Source organism: Caretta caretta, chromosome 4 (assembly GCF_965140235.1).
Source record: "Caretta caretta isolate rCarCar2 chromosome 4, rCarCar1.hap1, whole genome shotgun sequence".
NCBI lineage: Eukaryota > Metazoa > Chordata > Testudines > Cheloniidae > Caretta > Caretta caretta.
The window spans coordinates 50,202,389-50,216,655 of NC_134209.1; the positions used below are offsets into that span (position 1 = coordinate 50,202,389).

A 14,267-nucleotide genomic window follows, 5' to 3' on the forward strand; every position below is an offset into this window, starting at 1 on the left:
TCTCATGTTTGAGCAAAAAATATAGTTGTTATTCTATGGTACTATCATTTTAGATGCAACTGTGATGAAAATAAATAGCTGAAACAGGCACATCTCCCTTTTACAATTTCATTTTTAAAGTAGTACTGAGTGTCAGTGAATGCAATGAGTAATACTAAATGAGCAGTATGGTAATAATACTGCATTGACTTATTTTGTTTAGGAGAATCCATCTTCAACATACAGGATTCTGAAGACTATCCACCTTCAAGATCACTATAATTTTCTATAGTTTCAGAGTTATCTGCTAATGATAGCGTTTCAGTCACATCATGTCTGTCACATAGCCACAGTATATCACCTGTAGCAAAAAGAAAAAAAAAATCTCCATCATCCAAGAACAACCTTGGATAACTTTGTGATAAGAACCAGCAGATTACAGAAAGAGGTAACTGATGAAAAAATTGCCCAGTTCATTTATGCAACAAACTCTCCTTTCCGTATGATTGAGAACCCACACTTCATTAACATGGTTCAGTCATTAAGACCAGGATACAGTCCACCCAACAGAGCAGACGTCGCAGGCAAATTGCTGGATAAAGTTTATGAAAGAGAAATTGAGCAGTGTGCAAAAGGTCTAGAGGGCAAAATTGTTAACCTGAATCTTGATGGGTGGAGCAATGTCCACAATGATCCTATTGTATGTGGTTGTGTGACAACAGAATAAGGGAATGTTTTCCTTACAGAAACAATTGATACATCAGGAAACGCACACTCGGCAAAATACTTACAAGAAGTAGCAGTAAAAGCTATAACAAACTGTGAAAAAAATTAAAATGTCTAACACACAGCTTGGTCCATGTATCCAAGATGTAAGAAGAAATTATTTAGAAGAGAGTCACAAGCTAACAACATATGGTTGCTGTGCTCATTTGATGCACCTCCTGGCCAAAGACTTCAGTGTTCCAGAAATAAAGGCTAATGTTGTTTGAAAGTGCAAAATACTTCTGTAACAACTACTTTGCAGCAGCTGCTCTGAAAAAAAAATGGGAGGAACCAAGCTAACTCTCCTACAAGACATGCGATGGACTGCAGTAGTGGACTGTTTTGAGCACTATATCAAGAACTGGCCTAATCTGATGAACAAAATTGTGAAAAAAGTTGTTTGTGAATAAAATCATGAAAAAATAGATGGCACTGTCACAGCCAAAGTTCTCAACAGTGGGGCTTAAGAGAAATGTTGAACACATGCTGAGTACCCTGAAGACTACTTCTGTAGCCTTGAACAAAATGCAGGGAAATAGCCTTTTTGTTACTGACGCTGTTGAAATTTGGAAGGAACTGAGTGAGATCTTAAAAAGAGAAATATGCAATGACAGAGTTAAATTACAAGCATTAAAATAACGAATGGGACAAGCACGATCTCCAGCTTATTTTCTTGCAAATATTCTCAATACTCGGGACCAGGGTCAAACCTTAACTGCTGAAGAAGAGGAGTTGGCTATGACATGGACATCCAGCAATCATCCCTCCATAATGCCAACTATAATAAACTTCAGAGCTCAGGGTGAACCTTGAGAAATATATGTTTGCTGACGATGTTTTAAAGAAAGTCACACCAGTGAACTGGTGGAAGTCACTTAAGCACTTGGATTCAGAGACTGTTGAAGTGATAATCTCTCTTTTAACAGCAGTAGCTTCTTCTGCCGGTGTAGAAAGAATATTTTCTTCCTTTGGACGAATTCATTTCAAACTGAGAAATCGTTTGGGACCTGAAAAAGCAGGAAAGCTTGTTTCTCTTTTCCAGATTATGAACAAACAGGAAAGTGAAGGTGAAGACAACTGAGTTAGCTGCAGAAGCCAATATTTTAAGTTTCTCATGTTGACCTGGCTGACATAGTCAACTTTTAATTTTTTTTAATATTTTATTTAACTGTTTTAGTTAAAAACAATTTTAACAAAAACAAACCTGATTTTAAAAAACTTGAATGTTTAACTAAATTCAAAAATTCATATGCTTGTTTTGTTAAAATATTATATGTTTGCTTTGAAGAAAAAAAATCCAGACTACATAACGTTGTTGTTTTAGTTAAATAAAAGAATTTAAATGTCTGTCTGGTGATGTTCTCCTCCTAATACAGCATGGCAAGAAAAATTGTCCAAATATTAATGATTAACCTGTTGAATTGGAGATAGTTCACCTCCCAATGACTTCATAAATATCTGCTTCAATTACCTTTTGGTAAATGAAATAAACAAACAATCATACATTTTCTGATATAGCTGTAAAACCTAACCTGAAAACTTTTCAAAATAAATCACTTAAAAATGTATAGTGTGTACCTTCTAAAAATGAAACCTACATCTATCTCTGAGTTGTGAAGAATATGTATTAAGGTTATAACAACCAACAAGAATGCACTTTTATGTAGAAATCCATGATTAAAATCGAGTCTTCCCCTGACTAGTGATTTAAATCATGATTTAAATCAATTTGATTTAAATCAAATCCACCCTGATAATTTAGCATGCAGGACCTAGTCATCTTGCAGGGATATGCAAGAATAGGGATGAACTCAGCTTTACTTTTAGATCCCAGATTGAATTTGCAGAGCTGGCAGTTGGGGAAAGGGGGAAGTCTTTTACCTCTAAACTAAACACATTTGATCTGGAATCTTGAAAAACCGAAAAAAAAATAAATCAAACTTCATGATACCATTTTTCATAGATCCACTTTTCAGAGTGGAATCGCACTTTCAGGCATTCTTTTATTAAATATATTTATTTTTGTGCTAATATAACATTATTTTAAAAAGGTTTAAGTATGATAGATACCGCTGCCTGCAGAGTACCCCACTTTTAAAGTAACAACACTGTATATAATTTACATACTGATTTCAGATGGAATTTATGAGGGAGGTTAAGCCTGAATTCTGAGTTTTCCATGCTTTCCTGGAATTTACTGCTCAGTGGTGAAGAAGTTTCCCACACAATTCCTTCCCGATGACACCGCGTTGTCGAACTGGACTAGCATTAGTAGGATTTTCTTTTGTTTTATTCTTTCCTCGGAAGCAGCTCATATAGTTCAATGCTGCAAGAGGGACCACTAGTCTGCTCTAGTATGACAATGCCTATGATTCTCAAAAAGAAAAGGAGTACTTGTGGCACCTTAGAGACTAACGAATTTATTTGAGCATGAGCTTTCGTGAGCTACAGCTCACTAAACATCTGATGAAGTGAGCTGTAGCTCACGAAAGCTCATGCTCAAATAAATTCGTTAGTCTCTAAGGTGCCACAAGTACTCCTTTTCTTTTTGCGAATACAGACTAACACGGCTGTTCCTCTGAAACCTGTCATTATGCAAGGCACTGCATTTAGCCGTATGGAGTGGAAATCTATCAACTGCATGTTTCCACGGTAAACATCTGATGAAGTGAGCTGTAGCTCACGAAAGCTCATGCTCAAATAAATTCGTTAGTCTCTAAGGTGCCACAAGTACTCCTTTTCTTTTTGCGAATACAGACTAACACGGCTGTTCCTCTGAAACCTATGATTCTCAGTTATTTTTGAGTTATTAAATAAATGGCAGGCTCATGATCATGACCATAACTATAGTCAATCTCAGGATGAGGTCAGAAGGGGTGGAGTTTTAATGTTCTTTACCTGGAACACAAGCACTGCTCTTACAACAGCAGGGACCCTTGTTTTAACCACTATCTTGTATTTAAACTATTTCTTACTCAGTACAGGATAGTGATGACTTTCACTTTGCTAAGGGTCTGTCTGCACTTCTGTTATACGGAACTATACACGAAGAGGGGAGGTTGTAACAACTGTAAAAAGTTTGCTTTATGCTTTTTTATATATTCTATATAGTTCGTGTTGGTCCTGAGGCCAGGAGTTGGAAATTTTTTTAAAAATAAAATTGGCACAAAAGTGTGTTTTATCCCCCCCCTCCCCCCGAAGATGTTTAAAGCACAAAACAAAAAGAATTTTTGAGCTCTGGGAATTTGAAAGAACAAAAAAAAGATATATTTTAAATAGAGATTCGCAAGAGCCTGTGACTCAATGTGCACTTCTACTTTGGGATATTTTGGAGGTGAAGGGGGACAAAGCCTACTGAAGTCAATGGAAAACAATTATTTCAATGGGCTTTAGATTAGTCCCTAAATTAGTGTTTAAAAAAGGGGTTTCTATGCAGTGGAGTATATATACACATTGAATAAGGATTTTTAGCACTCTGGCTAAGGTTATCAGGAGACCAAGATTCTACAAACTTAAGTACTCACTGAAAAAATAGATCCGAGCAGCTCTGAAAGCCTTAAAAAAAAAAAAAAGTTCCAAGAATTTCTTTAATGCATATTCACTTAGCACAAAACACTGGTATATTAAATTGCAGTAAATAAAAGTTTGCCCCCCAAAATAGTGCTGTTTTCAAAGCTACAGTGATCTTAGTAAAATAATGAGAAATTTCCATATACTTTTATAAAGGTATGTTTAATTAATTCATTTAACAAAATATAAAAGAAATAAAGACTCTCACAAGTGACTAACTCCTGTCTTCTGCTGAAGAGGTAAAGAGGGCACCTCTACCCCAAAACCTCAAAGCAAGGCAAAGTCTCTTAATGATTGAGATGACTAGATACAGGTCCAAGAGGACTAAAGGAGACACAGGGACTTGTCCAGTCTGCTAGCATTTATGCTGCTGACAGAAAGATTTGGTTTGTGGCTCAGGGTCTGGACTGGGACTTCAGAGCTATAGCATGGGTTCTCAATTCTGACACAGACTTTGTGTGTGACCTTGAGCAAGTCATTCAGTTCTCGGGGTTTCAGTTCCACATCTATAAATGGGCATAATACTACAACTTAATCTGGAACATGCAGGAGTCCTTTGTCAAAGGACTTCGGAACAACACTGGATTATCTGTAGCCTCCATGTTGTGCAGCAAGAGGAGTCAACGATAAACTTTCAGACTTTACTGAATTTCCTGGCTCTTGTGGATTAAATTTTTATAATAATAATTGAACACAATTTAGTGTATTTGGGAGCAAGACTGAACGAGAATGTACTTTAATTTTGTACTGTGTAACAATGCATTTCCTCCCACAGGTCAGTGATGTGAACTGATGAAGCCCTTTGCCTCTCTGAATTAACACTTACTGTTATGTATTAGTAGGTGTCTCTGCAGAGAGAATGGGGTGCGGAACAAAGCCTTGCATTCCTCACACTGGAATGGTCTCTCTTCAGAGTGGGTCTGCAGACGAAAGAGAATGAGTCAGGGGGAAGGATCAGGGAAATCAATTAGGTGTTATTACAATAATTGTAGCTGGCAGGCTGAGTTCAGAAGGGACATCATGGCAGTTCCGCATACTAGGTGACAAAGGATTCAAATAACCATCATGCTTCATTTAAGTGGAACTTTGCAAGACAACTTGGCAACTATTAAATAGGTGTACATCACAAATCCTTGGAATTCTGTTACGTAAAAGGTGTGTGTGTGTGTGTGTGTCTGTGTCAGTCTGTACACATACAGAGAATATCTATATTTTGAAAGAAAGCTATAAGCTAGAATTTGACGTTTCACCAAATAATATATAACGTCATCAAAATTAAGTGCACCCTCAAAAGCACATTTTCTCAGTTAATTACAGTCTACTCGTAGCCCACTGCTGATCTGCCTATTCTCAAGACACCAATTTAAAATTTAGCAAAATAAAATCTCTCAAATCTAGAACCTATCCCCTATCCCCCTGTCTCAGCTTCATTTGCTAATTTGAAACAGAAGACAGAAGTATTGTACTGAGAGCCTTGCTTACCTCAGTAAAAATTCACCATAGCTGAAATAGCCTCCTCAAAGTCATAAACAAGACAGAAAGCTAAGCTTGGCTGAATCTTGTAAACAAACTTCACAGCTGCTGATGCTGATCTCTGGAGCTTGTGAAAGAATCAGCTTTTATCCTACATCTGTAAATTTCAAATCACTTCCTCTGGTTTTTTATTATAATGAAGTACTATCCCACTATTGCCAGTAAATGAAGCTGTACAGTATGTTATCTAACCAAATTGCCTATAATTTTCTGATAAAGGGAAGTTTTAAAGAATCCGCTTCTAAATACTGCATTTAGCTCACAAGGATCTTAATTGAAAGCTATTGTGCCCCAAGGGAAAGGGGAGTGACTGGAAGTGTTTTATCACACACACGGATTATGGTTTATAAAATTATGTTCATTAAACAGTGAATTTCATAGCCTTAGGGTAAACATGAATATGGTACATAAATGCACACTCTATATTCTCCTCGTGGCAGGGAAATCCCTAATGTCATAGGACATTCATAGCTACTCCACAAACAGGGTGGGAGAGTGGTGGAAAGAGGGGCAGTGAAATTATTTACGTGCAGCCTGTAGCCCTTTTGGGTCACATACTCACATTCATTTTTAACCCAAATGTCCTCTCTCATGGCTAGCAGTACCAAGATGTTACAGTATACTAATAGCCATCTGTAGTGGATTGCAAAAACCACAGCCAGAACAATGATCAGATAAATAAATCAGCACAGGACTCTTTCATTCATAGATACTTATTCTTTCAAACATTCCTGTTTGTTTGTTATTAAAGAACAAATCCTTGCTACTTTATACCTTTTTATTGGTGTATGTCCACAAGAGAGAGGGGGGGACCTTTAAGAAGGTGCCCTGAGACTGCATGGCTCAGACAGTGCAATGACTGAAAATGGGATAGAGAGGCTTTCACCTCAGTCTGTAGCTCAAATCCAGCCTAAGTCACATATAGCAGAAAGGCCACTGAATGACCCTCAAATGGCTATGTAAAATAAATTGATCATTTCAGTCTGGTTCTTAGTGGTTCACATCATAATTAGCATTAGTTGATATCCTTAGTGACATTCTCAACAGCGAGGCCAAGGATTGACTGGGCGTGAAGAGACTGAACTACCTTCTCACCTCAATAGGTGGTTCCTCCAGAACAGGGTTGAGACATATTGATGAGACACTGTGGGGAAGCTTGCAGTGCTGCTGTCTGTGCTGTACCTGTTCTGTGGATAAATAGAAGGGTTCAGTCTCCAGGGCTGTCAATCTGGCACTTTTCACGAGCGCAAAAGTCACTTCCTTTTATTCAAAACACCCTACTCTAGAATGCTTTTCTGTTTGTTAGTTCTATGGGTGCAGGACCCATCCACTGTCACTTAAAAGCCCTTCGCAGCTTCTCTCAGATATGGCCTTTTAGCTACAATATAGGAGTCCAACTGTATTTCTAAAGCTCATAATTAAGACAAAAACCTAAATGTGTAATAGATGCGAAACTGCACCTTGAGATGAATGCATCATTGTCATCATCGCACACTTCTCACAATCACAAGTTCACTTGCTCACACCATGCGTTCTTTGGGTTTGCTAGAAATGCACATGGGTTCTAGAGTAGGAGACTCCAAATTGGAAAACTGGCCTAGTATTTTTGATGTGCTCACATGAAATTTGAAGGTTCAACTATTAACGCTTTAGCTGCTATTACAAAATTATATCTAACTGTATAATAAATATATAAAATACTGTATAATAGTACACACACACACACACACAGTATATTGTATACACCAACTTTTGTATTTTAAAAAATACGATTAATATACATGCAGTAGCAAAAACACTGAGCAGGATTTAATCATACAAGTGTAGACTATCATATATCCAATCCCCCCACCACACACACACACCCAGGTGATGCCCCTAATTTGAATGTAATAGAACAGATTGCAGCTGCTTTCATATGCAGCTGACCTCCACTGGGAGCAAGCTGAAGCAGCAAGCACCAAGGCCTGTAGTTTCTGCAGTTAAAAAGGAGGGTGCCCATTATCCTTATAGAACTCCTTGGGCTGCATTTACCAGTTTAGGCTCTGATTCAGCAAGGAACTTAAGCAACTGCCTAATACTAACAATGTGAGTAGTCTCTGACTTCAGTAGGACTATTCACACACTTAAATAAAAGCTAAATATATAGCAGTTTTCATCCATAGACCGCACAGTGCTTCACAGTTGTTAACGTACTTATCCTCAAAATACCCTTGCAAGGTAGGAAAGTATTATCATCCTCATTTTTAGAGATGGAAAACTGAAGCACAATCAGACTGAGTGACTTGCACAAAAGGTCGGTGGCAAAGCACGACACTGAGCATGGGTCTTCCAAGTCCTAGGCTAGAACCCGATCCACAGGCTTGAGTACATTGCTGAATCAGGGCCTTGGAAAAGTATCTAATCCACTCAGTTGTTATCCAAAGCTCTTTTCTACAAAGTCAGTGGCAAACTGAGCCTTGAAATATGTTGAAAATTTGGATACAGGACTGAACCCAGGTTTTTGGAAAGCGTATCAGCACAGAAAAGGTCTATCTACACTGGGAATATTTGTAAGCATTTTACTGCATTAGTGCAGCTCACACAGTAATGTAAATAGAGGAAGGTGCAACACAGGCAGAGATGCTTGAAAATAATTTTCCTCATTTGAATTTTATCCTTATTACATTCCAGTGTTATACATTCCAGTGTTTTGCATGGCATGGAAATGCATATACTACAGACTTGATTCATTCAGAATCTGGGCCGGCACAGGGCACCTTGTGTTGGAAAGTCTGCACAGAGGGAGGATGTGGCACCCAAGACACCCACAACTCTTATTCCTACAGGGGGGTTGCAGCTAGCCACTGGAATTCTAAAAAGGCTTAGCATCTGTTCTGGAGGATGATGAGACCAAGGCAGCTGGGAAGGGGCTGCTATGCAACATTCCCTAGGAAGCTTTAACTAGCATGGGTCTTGTAGAATTCTATTCTCAACCTCAACATACAGCTGCTTATTCTAGTAGAACCCCCCATGGTAGTGCCATCAATGCAACTGTCTATCTTTTCTTGAGTGAATACCCCTTGATTAGCTCTACGCCCTTCTGCACCTTGTGTCTGCTGAGTTCGTCAAGGATCTTCACTTTCTCTTCCCTGACAACATCTGCGACATGTAGTCAACAGGCAATGAAAGGGTGGGGGAAACAAAGCCAGATACTTCTGCGTACAAAAATAATTTGTACTATATGCCCACTTTCATCAGGTCTGATCTTCCATCACGAAAGGTAACAGGGTTTCTCTCCAGCACAATTCCAACACTGCTCACCTCCACTAAATACTACTGATCTCCTCTTCCACAGAAAGGAACTGTGCATATCAAGTGCCTATTTAATTCTGTAGACTGGGCTTTTCAGAGGAGCCTAAGGGTACATCTATACTGCAAAAAACAACCCCGTCCCTGTCTTCCCACAACAAAAAGAAACAACATACAAGCAGGTCTCATAGCCCTGGGTCAACTGACTCAGACTCACAGGGCTTGAATCACAGAGCTAAATAGCAGTGTAGACATTTGAGCTCGGAATTGAGTCCAGACTCCAAAACCCTCCCCCTTCATTGGGTTTCAGAGTCTGGGATCCAGCCCAAGCCTGAATGTCAACATTGCTATTTCTAGCTCCCAGCGCAAGCCCGGGGCAGTTGACCAGGCTTTGAGATTCATTACCATGCAGTGGATTTTTTTGCTGTGTAGACTTATCCCAAGTGAGTTAACTCCCATCTCCCACTGAAATTCCATGAGAGCTGGGCACCTAATTCTCTTCAGCTTCTTTGAAAAGCCCAGTCTTAACCTGCACAGTGGGCAGCACTCCTCAGAACCTGAGCCATGTTTAAAAGTACTACTTTATTCTGACACTTCCACACAACACCAACTTAGGTATCCTCTAAACATTAATCAAACAAACAAACAAAAAAACCTTCATCCAAATGATACATATAAAATTCAAAGAGGGGAAAACACTTCCATCCTGTTTCTTATTATAAATGAAAGTCTGCCATATAATGCTACATGCAGTGTAAAAGCCAAAAAGGTTTTTCAAATCTGACAATACATTTTCCATTACATGCTGTTTATTTGTCTGTTTTTTAACCATAGCACACACCATTCCTACTGCACATTTATAACCAAGCTGCTTCAGTACAGTAAAAGTATTCTGAAACTGGAAAAGCGCTGTCAGCCGATTTGGGTGCAAACATTTACTTTCACCCAAAGAAAATAAAACAGATACAGTATTCCCATAGGATTACACACACACACACACACACCCCACCCCAATCAGGAGGATGTAGACTTAAACAAACAAAACCACAAACTTGATAAAAAAGCATAAATGAAATATGTGATGGAGTAGGATGGTATGAAGTTTTAAATTTCCATCTCATTGGGATAACTACATTGTCAACAAGTCACTGAGCCCTCTACCTCTTGTGAATAGTGCAGTCCTCTTAAATCATGGCCATACAAATAGACTAGCACCCCTTCTATCATATAGTTTGTGCCACGCTGTTTGTTCAACGTACACAGGGATTTATTGTGTTTTAAAGAAAGTAAGTTGCTTGGACTTGAAGAGGTTGACAGGACTTGTCGCTGTTGTGTCATTAAATGCACAGATCTTTTTTTTTTTTTGTTTCTCTGTGCATTGTCTTTATCTAACGGGACTAAGACAGTCTCTGCATTACTAGCATACAGACTCAAGAAATAAGTATTATTGCAAAGTGTGGGAATAATTATGACAAAAACTGAACAAGATATTTACCAGATGATCAACTATAAAGTTTGCACATTTCTCTCAGTTAGCAGAATCTGTAATCTTCAGCAAATATATGATCCGATCCTGCAAGGTTTACTCAAAGAATCTTTACATGACCAAAGCCACTGACTTTAAGTAAGGGTTGCAGTATGGGGCCAAAAGTTCATTCATTATTCTTGCTTGATTCTGAAGTTCTTATTCAGGCAAAACTCTCTATTGGACATCAGATCAAGGTTATCATAACAAAATGTGTAGATTTTCTTAGTTTTTAGATACAGAAGTAGCTGGCCAGATTAAGTATTTCAAGAATTTTCATAAAACTGTATCCACTTGGCAAGGTCTTGTTTTTTGATTGTTGTTTTTTTTAAAATGAAGTTACACATGCAAGTTATGATCATAATATACATGGCAGGCAGCTAGCTGTGTCTTTCAGCATGCTTGTGCATACGTTCTGTTTTTTGGGGGGGGGGGGGGGAGTCATCACTGTTTCATCCTGTAAGAGACATTATTATTACTTTCATATGATTTATGACTGAAAGTACAAGAGATGGTGCAAAGATCCTGTGCCAAATTCCCAGATGGCATATAACATGAGCCACACTGTGAAAACCTTATAAGTATAGGTATATCAGTTTCATCAAAGTGGAGGGGGGGAAGCAAGGCGTTCCAAAGACTGGGCAGGAAATCAGCCAGATAATTTCTTTTTTTACAGTCTTGGAATTCTGAAGCAGCAGTCATGGGTAGCCTTGCCATTGAAAATGTAACGTAGGGTTAAAAGTAATGACAGGCATTACAGAAATTAGGACAGGCAGATTTGAGTTTAAATCAACAGAAATAGAGCATCCTTTCATGTGTACATTATTAGGGTAGTGTTTCTTCTGATGTTTCAGTAATGTATTATTTAACACTACCAAATGCAAATAATATATTGTTTGAAAGTATCTCCTGATAAGTTCGATTAGGAATGACTGCAACAGCATTATTGCTCATTTTGTTCAAATATGATCATTCTTTTTTAAGCCAAAAACTAGAGACCTTTTAGATCAGATAAATATTTGACTTGATAACATATAAAAACAAACCAGAAGACTCAAAATAGGGATTTATTCAGTGCATTTAGCAGAAGAATCATTTCTGTGTGTTTGTATTTTACTGGAATTCATTTAGTATCTTGAGATCTTGGTTATAACAAAGAACACTAGAAAATACATTTTCCAATACTTTAATCTCATGTTTATAAGCATGCCAGAGCTTAATGATCAACCATTTAAAAGAAAAATAGCTGCATATCTGAGGCTGGCAGACCTGTAAACAACAACAGCAGAGTGCTTTACCTTCTTGTGATTCTTGTAAACATTTCTGTGGGCAAATCCCTTTCCACAAAGCTTGCATTTATAAGGTTTATCTTCACTGTGTATTATTTTGTGTGCAGTCACTTGATCAAGTCGTTTGAAGGACTTATTGCAAACCTCGCAGGTGTAGGGGCGTTTTTCTGCAGAAAATGAGTGGGGGACATTTAATCTCCTGTTTATACAGGGGGAGAAGATGAAAGGCAGAGACAGTCATCTCCTCAGAGAGATTTTTGCAATTAAGTCAACCCAATTAAGATTAAACCAATTAGAAAGACATCTAATGCCCTTTATGTTAGACAGTTAAGTCACTTCATAAAAGATGAGCTATGGTGTATCTCAAGAAATTGGCACATTCTTTGCAATAATCATTGCTAACACTAAATTCTGATTAATTAGCTTAAATCAAAAGAGAATGACTTCAAAGAGGAAAAGCCTGTTTCCAGATTACAAATGTGAAAGAGGGCATGACAGTTTAAATGTTTTAAAAGTTAATTAACAATATACATATCATATTAGTTTCGAAAACCAAAAGTTGCTATGCAAAAGCCTTTCTGCTTGAACTGGTGACTCAAACCCAAGCCCTGTAGTCTCACCCAAAAGCGTCAAAAATAAGCTAAAAGCCTCTGGACAAAGCTTATTTTAAAATAAATGTGATTGCAGTATGTTGAAACCAAGAAAGCAGATATGTTAAAAGGCTCCGCTGTTACAAAATCCTGTATGTTTAAACTTTAATGTATTTGACAGAACTAAGTTCGTGCCTCCATTGTGTTGGCTGATGTTTCTAATTACTGGATGAAAGATCTAGAAATGCCAGGTTTCAATGATCAAAAACGCTGGCAGTGTCAATTCATATAATGCTGCCAGACCTGCAGACACAAGATGCTGCCAGTCACGGTGACCTGCTCCACCAGCCACAAGGCAGGCTGATATGTTAATGTGTGGTCTACTGCATGGTGTGGAGTATAAACTGCTTTATTCTGACTAGGAGCTCTGTGCTCAAAATGCGAGTCCATTAGAGAATCTGAACGTCTCTCCTTTTATCACAGCCCTGCCTAGGTCATATCCCAGTTCTGCACCCCTTCCATTCAACCACTAGACACCTAAACCCCTACAGAAAGCAAACAGCAATGTTATTAGTTCCCCAATCCCCATAGCATTGCACTCTCCCATCCCAGCTAGCCTGAAGGAGAAGCTTGAAGAAGTTGCCAGGAGCAGGAGGTTGCACCATTAAATTTGGACCTTCCACTGGTGCAAAGAGAGTTAGCTGGCACCAGATTTACTTTAACTAGCTCCCAAACACTGCAGAATCCATCAGAACATCTATAAAAAAAAATAACATACCGCAATATATCTCAAGGACCAATTCTGGTATACAAGAAAAACCACAGGGTTTTTTTTTACCTGAGTGAGTTATCATATGGCGTTTTAGCTGGTTAGCTGAAATAAATTTCTTGTCACATTCCTGACACTCAAAGATCTCATGAACCTGCAAAATGAGTGTTTAATGATAATTAAATATGTGTCTCAAACAAGATCACACATCTTAGATATACAGAACATCTCTAACAAACTGTAATTATTTCTTAGCTTGTAGCTATGTTAATACTCATGGATATATTGTGATTTCTTCCTTAATTATCCCATGCTGAACAACAGTGTCTCTCAAAAATCAAATCTTCATACTTCTGAACAAGCATTTATCACTAAGACAACACACAGGAACTAAGATTATGTAAATATGTAATATCACATTAATTTTAAATCTCATCAATATGGAAACATGAAGCAAAAAATAAATAAATGTAGAATAACTTGCAAAAATATTTTCAGTTCATTTATTTCCAATAAGCACGGGCTTATAAATAACAAAAAGGGCTTGAAAGTTTGTCTCTCTCACCAACAGAAGTTGGTCCAATAAGAAATATTACCTCAACCACCATGTCTCTCTAACAACAAAATAACACACATCTAATAATTTTTAGAAAGCATAATAAATATGAAATGCTATTGGAGTCCACTGTAAATAAAAACATATTTCAACATTATCAAGAATATCAGATTACTAACATCATCATTGATTAACAAAATAAAAACAATCTAGATAAGGATAAAATGACTTAATCCACAATTAAAGAGCTAGCCTTCAACTACTGGATCATAAGATCCAGCTATCAAACACTAGCCTTCTTCTCCCTAAACTACATTAATAAATGCAAATGCATTCCATACTATGCACATAGCCCCAGAGGTCAAAACTTTCTAGAGAGTTCTAGCAAAGATATCAAATG

The 14,267-nt window shown here is 37.8% G+C and overlaps 1 protein-coding gene across 2 annotated transcripts in view; it reads right to left on the reverse strand.

The window, feature by feature from the left end:
* Positions 1 to 14,267, reverse strand: part of PRDM5 (PR/SET domain 5) — a 138,807-nt gene that overhangs the window by 70,575 nt on the left and 53,965 nt on the right. For both annotated transcript variants that reach the window (XM_048847652.2, XM_075127621.1), the window contains exons 9-11: positions 13,381 to 13,465; positions 11,962 to 12,119; positions 5,141 to 5,234 (exon numbers count right to left, since the gene is read on the reverse strand). In XM_048847652.2, coding sequence (XP_048703609.1) covers positions 5,141 to 5,234; positions 11,962 to 12,119; positions 13,381 to 13,465 — 337 coding nt within the window. The remainder of the gene's footprint in view (positions 1 to 5,140; positions 5,235 to 11,961; positions 12,120 to 13,380; positions 13,466 to 14,267) is intronic.